The 10,935-nt window shown below is 33.3% G+C and overlaps 1 protein-coding gene across 1 annotated transcript; it reads left to right on the forward strand.

The window, feature by feature from the left end:
- Positions 1-5,910: 5,910 nt before the first annotated feature.
- On the forward strand, positions 5,911-6,875 carry LOC130709513 (probable histone H2A.3). The gene is made up of 2 exons (XM_057558883.1): positions 5,911-6,208; positions 6,434-6,875. Exons 1-2 carry the CDS (start codon positions 6,020-6,022, stop codon positions 6,644-6,646), a joined length of 402 nt encoding a protein of 133 aa, XP_057414866.1. The 5' UTR covers positions 5,911-6,019; the 3' UTR covers positions 6,647-6,875.
- Positions 6,876-10,935: the final 4,060 nt, after the last annotated feature.

The following is a 10,935-nucleotide window of genomic DNA, read 5'->3' on the forward strand; positions in this document are numbered from 1 at the left end:
TACAACAATCTATTTTCTTTTACGTCAATGGGTGGTAAAGTTGAGTCTCCATGAAATGATGGTGGTGGACCTCTGCAATTCATTTTGAGTGGACAAAATTACCACAAGATTGGGAGTTGTATATCTACGATACTCTTAACGAGACATTAAACAGATTGCATCATGTTAGGTTCGTTTCGTACCCTACAAAAATTAGATCAAAATTATACAATTTCTTGGTGTTAATACAGTGACTGTTTTGATTGTGAGAGACTTTAATAATTTAGACTGCGAACAAGATGTTGTTGTACAGGACATTACAGGTATATTCACAAGGTTGTACGAGAATCATGTTTCTTACACCCCCCTGCATTATCCTTTGTTATTTCCATATGGAGAATATGACTATCAAGCAGACTCCCGTACAAGGAACCTGTCGTGGAGGATCAATATAACAAAAGACACACGGTTACTCTTAAAGGCTTTGTTGTTTTTCGTATTCAGGATAGATGCATTGAATATACCAGTGTAATCCGCACTGGACGACTCTTTCAACAATTTATCGTTGATGCATATTTCATGACAGAATCTCAACGGTTAAATTAGGTGAGATATAATCAAATTAAGATCAGATCTGAGGTTTATTATAGATTACATGAAGCGTTCTCTAGGGGCTAGACCGAAGCTGCAGCAACTGGAAAGCGCATCATATTGCCAGCTTCATATATGGGAAGCACGCGATACATGTTCAAATATTGTCAAGACACTATGACAGCAATTTGCAAGAGATTTGGATACCCAAATTTGTTCATAACTATGACATGCAATACCAATTGACCAGAAATCAAATTGTTTGTTGAGTCAAGAGGATCTCGGCCAAATGAGCGTCCATATATTTTAGTTCGCATTTTTAAGATGAAAGTGAATCAGCTGATGAAAGATTTCAAAAATTGTCATCTATTTGGAAAAGTGGATGCAGATGCATTGTACATTCTCATTGCATTACTATGCCTCACTTATGATGTCTAATTTATCGCTCAGTTATCATGTTCCACGTGTCTTCTTCAATTTATCACTCTTGAATTATTCTACTCTTCGTCTTCTTTTGAGAAGAAGAATATGATTGTAATTTGTAATAAGCTAAAGATCATTTGAAGCTGTTAGATAAACTTTTTTAATCATTAATAAGCTAAAGATCAATTGAATTTCATAAAAAAGGACTTCCTCACGCATATTGATTTAATCACTCTTCTCATTGATTTAATCACTCTTCTCATTGTTACCTTCTAACTGACTTAAATTGCGTTCTCAATTTTTAAATTTTGCTATGGAAATGCTTGCAATGCAGTTTGACCCACACACATTAATATTTATATCTTGATGACAAGTTATGAGTTAATTTCTAGGATATAGGAATATGAAGAACAAACAAAGAGGGGGACATCAAAATCCATTTAATTTTTAAATTATAGGAATCCATACCAACCTATTAAATCTACACGTTGCACTGTAGAGAGTCAATATCGTGGTCTCCAATGATGCAGAAAGAGTAAATAATAATAACCCGTGAGAGGAGAAGAATTAGAAAAGCTCATAGAATAGGATAAGTGCCTCCTAACTGCACTAGAACAATAACCTTTCTTCTGCCAAATAAAAAGCACATGGATAGATACAATGCTTCAAAGAGGATGTAAAAATTAGGACACTAAGCTGCAAGAAGCAGCACAGATATTAGCTGCCAACTAACTTGAAACTCATTGCTTCGTATTTAGTTTTTTTTTTAATATTTATCCGATGATCTTAATTTACACATGAAAATAACTTATCAATTCTTATTTGTTTATCTTTAAATTTAGATGCTATAGGACATGACCTGCAGAAGGATGAATCAAAGGAGAAGGACAAGGAAGGAGGAACCCTAAAGCGTATAGATGTAGTCCTAGAAGATTTGGAGTAAGTGGATCTCTATTCAACAATGTTTGTAGTTATATAAAAGTGTTTAATTTAACATATAAACCACTTACATGTAGGAAAAATCAAATAGTATGTACTTTGTGGAATCATTATGCCACCACATTGCTTGAATACCTTGAAAATGATGATCCAAACCATCTGGTTATCATCATACTGTGCAAAAGGAAGTCTTATTTTGGTAATTTCATAATCCATTCATTTATAATGTGATTGATTATCATATATCCTGTTCTCATGTCGAAATTTCTTCAGATGTAAAAGGCATATCAAATGCATTTGATGGCACTGAATTGATTATCAATGAAGATGATGAACATATACATGATTACAGGAGAAGGTTAGTTTTCCCTTATTTTGGTGTCATGCGCTTATTTCATTTTATACTATAAAGTAGCATAAGTTACTAATATGTATTTTTTTTCTCAAGACTCGAAGAGAAAGCAATTCGTGTTAATCAAATAATAACACAGTCGTCTACACCGTCTTCAATATCAGTCAGGAGGAAGCCGTTAGGAAGTTGTGGAATCTACTGTAAACTCTTCATCATTGTGGAAGCATTGCAAAGTCATGAAATTGTCTAAGCACATGCAGCTAACCGCAGCTAAGACGATTGATGAAGTAAAAAAAATCAAAGAGTTTGCAAATTGGATTCTTAAAATTGGAAATGGCGATCATCCTGATTCCGGAGCAGGAGAGTATGATGTTCAAATCCTGCCAGATATGCTCATCCCAATTAGTCTTGACCCATTAATGGAATTGATTAAATATACATATCCTGACCTTACGCACAAAATGAAAGACCCGCACTTCTTTCATGATAAAGCAATATTGGCCCCTACACTAAAGGTTGTTAAAATGATAAACACTTACATGTTTGACATAATAGCTGCACTAGAACATGAATATCTGAGCTCCGACTATGCCTTGCGATTTAATGAGGATTCTGAAATCCGAGGTGAGTGGTTTACCACAGAATTTTTGAACGACACTAAAAGTTCAGGCCCAAACCATAAATTATTATTGAAAGTTGGTACTTCAATCATGCTTTTGAGAAATATAGATCAAGCAGCAGGTTTATGCAATGGAGCCGAGTTAATTGTGGATGAACTTGGTGGACGTGTTATTGGTGCAACTATTATCAAGGGAACAAATGCTAATGAAAAAGTGCATATTTCAAGAATGGGCTTGGTTCCTTCTAATTCCAAATTTCAAATTAAATTCAGAAGAAGACAGTTTCCAATTGCAGTATGTTTTGTGATGACCATAAACAAAAGTCAAGGACAAACACTATCTCAGGTTGATCTCTTCCTTTCGAGGTCTGTCTTCACTCATGGTCAGTTATATGTAGTTCTCTCTCTCTCTCTCTCTCTCAAGAAAGAGTCTTAAACTTTGTATACTAGATCAGTTGGGCATACAACAAACCAATACTGTAAATGTAGTGTTTAAGGAAGTTCTTAGAAATATTTGATGTATTCAACACAATTTCATTTATTTATTTCATGTTTCTCTTCATAAATTATTACACGGTTGACTTATACACAATTAACTAATTTATAATTTAAAATTACATATATATGAAAACTAATTTATTTAATAAAAAAAATCCAACATAAAATTCCGCGCAACGCACGGGTTATCGCACTAGTAGTAAGGATGTTTAGTTGTTTCACAAATTATGGATATCTAATTTATATTCTTTACAATTTCCCATCCCATACCAATACTAAATCTTAGGAAACTAAGGTAGGAAAACATAGTTTCAATTTCATTCTATTTCAAAATGTGAAGGAGTTTTATTGGTTTTTGTTCTTTTTGAGTAAAATGTCAATGAGAATTTTGTGTTCTATAGGTTTGTGTATGAGATTGAGCAATACAATGAGATTGCAAACTTTTTTTGAGAGTGAAATTGTAACAAATGCTATCTTTATACAAGGGGAAAGAAAGGAATGGTACTGTGCGGCTGCACTGCTTCTTCTTACCAAATACATTTGTAAGGGCTATACTTAGGCATGAAACTGCATGCCCATGTACTTAAATCAGGGTTTGGGTTGTCACTTGATTGCACAAAATGTTATTTTTTCATTGATGGCGGAAAAGGAACCCCAACAATGGCATCACAATAACTCATTGGCCGTTATGAGAACTCTTGTGCGAAAGTTGTTGTCACTATATTGCACTCCACCTTGACCGTCAATGATGCTCTTGTAATCAAAATATTTTTGTCACTATATTACTTTTGTCAACATTTTAATGAAAGTCAACAAAAGTAATCAAAAGCACAAAGTATTTTTTTTTTATTGCGCACAAAGTATTTTTTTAAACAAAGACTAAAACTAAAAAAAATGAAAACATAGTAACCAAAATGAGAGGTTTTACTATTCTATAGGGGCTGCGAAAAGCACAAAATTATTGTTTTGACATTATCTATATAACCTTTTTCTTTTTTGAAGGTACATCATATATATAATCTTAAGATTAGTCAAAAAATTCTCTTAAAAAAAAGGCTTAATTGCATTTTTGGTCCCCCAACTTTGGCCTTCCTGCGAAAATCATCCTCAAACTTTAAAATTAGCAAAAAACGACCCTAAAGTTTACACCTGGTTGCAAAATTTGTTTTCCGTCCAAAATCTAACTGAAAATGATGACATGGCATTTCTAAATTAATTTTAACTGAAAAATAATTTTTTAATTAAATAACATTTAGTCAGTTGCATTTTTAGTCCCCCACTCTATAACCATGAAATATTTTAGATTTGCTGAGATTGAACTATGACATTCATTCGATCTTTCTCTCTAATCCCCCTCTACTATTTTGTCAACACCGCCGCACCCCCCAACCAGCATCAACACAAAAAACCCCCAACCACCACCGCACCAAAGCTTCACAAAGACACAGATGCAAAGCTGTTGAAACCCTAACCCCTCAATTGAGATTGAGAGGATCGAAATTGGAGTTAAGGGCGTGGAGGAATGAGGGAGAAGAGAAGAAGAGGAAGAAGAAGCTAATTGACTAAGACAAAGGTTTTTCCTTTTCATCTTCCTCTTCCGGTTTTTGCTAATGGGTTCCCCTTTCTTTTGATACAACTGCAGAGGAACTGATTTTGATGGGTTGGGGATGATTATCGTGCAAAACGCACTAGATCAGAGCCTCCGCGCCACCGATCCAGAAGCTTCTAGAACCCATGTGTTTGTGTATAAAAAGGCTGGGGTTTGTGTGAAAAAAAAAGAGCTTGGGTTTGTGTGAACAAAAAGCTCCGTGCTTTCTTTCTTCTCCTGTAAATTCACCTTTTGGTTGAGCGAATCACTGTGACAAGCAAAACCTTGGTTAAGCGAATCTCGTTGCAGATTGCAATGCCCCTATTATTTTTATATGTTTGGAAAAGAAAAACCAAATCAGTTTTTGGCTTTATTTATGCTTTTCTTTGGGGCATTTTGTTTTATTTGTGTGGTTTTGTTTTGATTCCAAATGATAAAGAAAATGACTTTAAAGATTTAAAAAAAAATATATGGGTTTTGTTTCAAGAAGATGAAGATTCTGGGTTTTATAAGATTTAATGATGAAGTTTGAAAAAGATGAAGAACCAATCAATACTTGGGATTTTGAATTTTTTTATTTATTTTCTAACAATCTGTTAGGTTTTGGACGGAAAACCAAAACTGCAATCATGTGTAAACTTCAGGGTCGTTTTTTGCTAATTTTAAAATTCGGGGACGATTTTCGCAGGAAGGTTAAAGTTGGGGGACCAAAAGTGCAATTAAGCTAAAAAAAAAATAAATTTTCCCTATCGAATCGGTGTCATTCATTCCGGCCCTCAATACCTTTTCTATACCTCTAGAGTATCTCAACCGTTCAAATAACCACAATCCAACGGCATTCATCAGCGATCCGCGTCGTCCAATTTGATTGGCTCAAATTCTACCAAACTCACTATATATAAACCTCGCAACCTTCACATCACTCATATACACTTCCTTCATTGCTGTTCTCTCTGTGATTCGAACTCATCAGTTTCTTCCCTACTCAAACCGCTTCACCCTCTTCGAATTCCGCGATTGTTCATCAACAATGGCAGGTCGAGGCAAAACCCTAGGATCCAGCGCCGCCAAGAAGGCTACCTCACGGAGCAGCAAAGCCGGCCTCCAATTCCCCGTCGGCCGTATCGCCCGGTTCCTCAAGGCCGGCAAATACGCCGAGCGTGTCGGCGCCGGCGCCCCCGTCTACCTCGCCGCCGTCCTTGAATATCTCGCCGCTGAGGTAATTCCCTTCCACCGCTGTCAATTTCTCCCGATTCGCCATTCTCGTCAGATCTAGGGTTTTCAATTAGGTTTTATTTTCCCAATTTTATACTGTTAATTCGAATAATTCATCGTTTGTAACGGAATCGTAATGAATTAAACAAATATTTTTGATTTCTGAAAGTGAATTTTACTCGATTTTGTTCTTCAATTTAACGAATTTTTCAATTTGAATTTTTTCCAGGTTCTTGAATTGGCTGGAAACGCTGCAAGGGATAACAAGAAGACTAGAATTGTGCCTCGCCATATCCAATTGGCAGTGAGGAATGATGAAGAATTGAGCAAGCTTCTGGGAGATGTGACTATTGCTAATGGCGGTGTGATGCCCAACATCCACAACCTCTTGCTCCCCAAGAAGGCTGGTGGGTCTAAAGCCGCTGCTGCTGATGATGAATAGACGATGCTGCTGCTGATGAATCATGAACTGCGATTGAATTTGATGACTTTAGTTTTTTTAATTTGCCCCTTTTGGTTGTTAGGTTCGAACACTGGTTGATCAATGTGGTTTCTAGTTGAAGTTAGGTTTTCTGTTAGGTGTTGTGAATATAAATTATATTCAGTTTGCTTCCTATTAAGATGGTGTTCTAATTTTATATAAATTTCCCCCCTTTAAAATTGATTAGATACTTGATATCTAGTTAGATTTTCTGACGCTCAATATTTTCATTGTTATCTATTCCATTGCATTTGTTCTAAAATTGGAATGGTGATGATATATGCTGTATTTTTACTACTTTGGACTGGTGAATTAGTGCAGAGAGCTTCAAGTAGATTCTGTTTTATTACTACTTTGTATAGGTGAATTAGTGCAGAGAGCTTAATATACAACATAGATTCTTCAATGTTGGGGTTGTTGTTGGTTGTTTATGTTCGTTCTGTTTAATTCCCTTGGTTACATCATGTTTCTGTAACTATGGGCCCGTTTGGAAAAACAGCTTAATTAAGTGTTTATTTATAAGCTATTTTTAAAAATTTATTGAAATAAATTAAAAATAAGCTGTATATAAGCATAAGTTGTTTTTCATAAGCTATCCTGAGTAGCTTATGAAAATAAGCTGAAAATAGCTTATGGTAGACCATAAGCTGTTTGCATAAGCCCTCTCAAACACTGGCATAAGAGTTTATGCTGTCAGATAAGCTCAAATAAGCTCTTCCAACCTGGGCCTATATTTGGGATAACAGTCTGCGTTTGGTTTTGTAGATTTTAATAACTTGCTTCGATTGATAGTGCCAAATCTAAATTATACGACTGTTGAGTATTGTTTAATATGACTTTGATTTGCACCTTGGTATCATTTTATGAAAGTAGAAAATGTTGAGTGTGTAGCGCGGGTCCATTTTATGATCGCTTTTCCCAAGTTGTCATCATCAGTTCTGTTAATAATGTAGTACTTCTTTGGCCTTGAAAATATTCTTTACTGTTTAGCTAGCGTTTGTTTGACTATCATTGTAAAGTAAATTTTTATTAATTGTGTTTATGTTATTTACATATTTTTTCATTTTATTGTGTTCGTTTGGCTGCAAAGCATCTTAATTAAAAAGATATTATCTTATCACATCCAAAGCACTTTTTTAAAAATAATTTGAAGAACAATTTACCAAAAATAAATGAATAATTTTACAATGTTGGGTAGTTTGGTCCAGTTTTGTCCATATGAGATGTTGATGTTGATGTTGCGGTTCTGTCAAAGACAACTTGGAACTTGGCAGATGTTTTCTATGCAAATTGAAGACACCTAATGTGACTATGCATTGCAAAGATTCGCTTTATGTGGGGTTATGTTGTGTTTTCAAGTCGTCTAAAATAAGGCATCGTTTGTGCAATGAAACAAACTTGAAATGAAGTGCTTTTATGCGCTTGATAAATCACCCATATTACAATTTACAAATACCACCACACGTTAATATTTTAAACATAATAAGATATCCACTAAGAATCACTTCTTAAATTATACAGTATCAAAACTTTTATATTTTCAAGATAATACGATATTTTAGTATTTAATTTCTCTTGTGAAAATAATTTTAGGGCAAGGGGTGTCTAAATTTAAGTAGAGAAAATTGTCGGGTTTAAAAAACGCTTTCAAAAGACATATTTCTTTTATGAGAACAAAAGACTATATTTATCTTACTCCTAAAGGTTTAAACTTTTGAATAACTATTGTGCTTTGATGGTATGGAAATATTTATGTTAAGTTCAAAAAAAAAAATGGAAATATTTATGTTTATATGCACAATCTAACTAATTGTTTTCGATAGTAAAATTAATATACTAATAAAGTTATCCTATTTGAATAGTATAATTATCAAAAGCAAAAAGTATTGTCGTATAATATCAATTAAATTAAAAGGTCAACACATATAGTAACTGATTGATAGAAGTGGTACATGGTTGATTCTTTTAAGCAATACTTTGACTTCGAGTCTTATAGATGAAAAAAAAACTTCTTTGGGAGAATTGCCTCATAATAATGTGGATGTTCGCAATCTAATATATATTTGATTTTATTTTTATTCATTTAAATATAATATTAATATCATTAAAAAATGATTAAATAATTTTTATGATATGATGCTCTGAAAATATTTGTGTTTTATATGGGAGTTGGATACTTGCTAGTAGAGGTGGCAATACGGGCTTGGATCGTTAGGTCAACCTGTTTGGCCTCCCGGACCAGCACTTTTTTTTACTTAACAATTAAGGGTTTTTAATTTGGGTTACCCCAAATTAATTTCTTTTTATGGATCTTTATTTTTTATTAAGGGGTTTTACTTTCTTTTCTTCTTCTCTTCTTTCAACTCTTAATTTTCACTACCTTGGGGCGCTAATATTATTCTTCTTCTTCTTCTCTTCATCACATCACCGTTGATGTTCAGCTCACCACCTCTTCGCCCATCATCGCCTCTGTCCGTCTTGTCGGCTGCTTCACCATCGCTTCACTTAATGGGAAAGCAGATGTATCTCTTCCAACATTTAATGTTTTGAACTAGACTATGTTAGAACTTAGAAGTTTTGAATTAAGACTTTATTACTGTGCCATTGTTTGGATTTGATTTGTTCTTCTGCTATTTTAAAAGACATGTATGAGTTGTGACTTGTGTTATTTGTGTACTTTTTACAACCTGTGACTTGTGAGTTGGTTGTGAATAAGTGGTTTTTAGTTTTTATTGTTTATTATTATCTAGTTGAGATGAATTTGTGATGGTTGACATGGATGACGGAACAATGAAATAAGGAGCAACTACATTCATCTTTTTGTTAGTGTTTAATTTGAACTTATGGTTTTATTGTTATATAATCACGTTATTTTTACCACCACATTACATAAAGTGGGCTAGCTCGCAAACCCACTGTCCGCTAAAATTTGGGCTGGGTTGAGACTTTTGACTCTTATATCAAAAGTGGGCCAGCAAAACCAAACCGTATTTTGACGGATTTATGGTGAGTTGAACCCATATTGCCACGCCTACTTGCTAGCAATTCGATATGCACAATCTAAATAATTATTTTTCATAGTAAAATTAATAAACAAATAGTTATCCTATTTGAATAATATAAATTTATTATAAAAAAGCAAAAGTATTGTCGTATAATAATATAATATTGATCAAAATAAAAAGGTCAACATATATACCAACAATTGATTGGTTGAAGATGTATATCCTTGATTCCCTTAAATAAGGTTTCGAGTCCAAATTTTGTAGATGGAAAAAACTCTGTTGGAAGTTAAGGATCTAATAAAAAATTTATTTTATTTTTATTCATTTAAGTATAATATTAACATCATATTTTATCTTCTCTCATCTCTTCATAAGATTTATTTTTGGTTACACTTTCATAAAGATAATCAAAATAGCTTCTCCAAATATTCAGTCTTCATTTAAATAAACTGAATCAAACATCTTACAATTAAAAAAAAAATTAACTATAGAATTATTTTACTTTTGAAAAAGTTGAAACAAAAGCACTATCAATTTCAAGAAAAAAAAATCCTATCAAAAAAAATTTCAAGTGAAGTTTCGAAAATCAATGCAAAATCATTTTCAAGGAAAAAAGTTTTGCAATTTACTTATTCTATTTTTGAACAAGTATTACGAACTTTCAAAAAAAAATAAGTATTACGAAATATAATTAATTGTATCAAAATTTAGAAAATTAATATATAGTTTCTTAATTTACCTGCAAACTTTATTTTTATCCTTCATCATTAATTATCCCCATTTTTCCTCCTCAATTTTCGTTATTACTACGATCTTTATTTTCTTTTGACTTTATATCTCTTTTAAACTTCCCACTCAAAATTTTTCAAACGGAATTTCACATATTTATGGAAAAAAATATCTCAAAAAAGGCAATAATTTCATCAGCTTTCTTAAATCTCTTGCACACTGAATTTCATCAGCTTCCATTTGTCTGGTTCCTCTGTCTCATCAGCATCAAACTAGCACATTTTCACAACCTCGAGGTACAAAAAAAAAAAAAACTCATCTTGTTCAACACAGAACATGCAAAATCCTTTCTTGTTTGGTTATATGATTTGTTTCGAAATGAACCAGCTTTTTCACAAAAATAGGCAAACGGGAAAACTAAAAAGCTTTCAACTTTCGTCTTGTAGAGCATGCAGCCATTAAAAAGCATTCACATTTTTTCATTTTCTATTGAGAATAGTTGATGGGTCTGTGTGC

This window comes from Lotus japonicus, chromosome 3 (assembly GCF_012489685.1).
Source record: "Lotus japonicus ecotype B-129 chromosome 3, LjGifu_v1.2".
In the NCBI taxonomy this organism is placed as follows: domain Eukaryota; kingdom Viridiplantae; phylum Streptophyta; class Magnoliopsida; order Fabales; family Fabaceae; genus Lotus; species Lotus japonicus.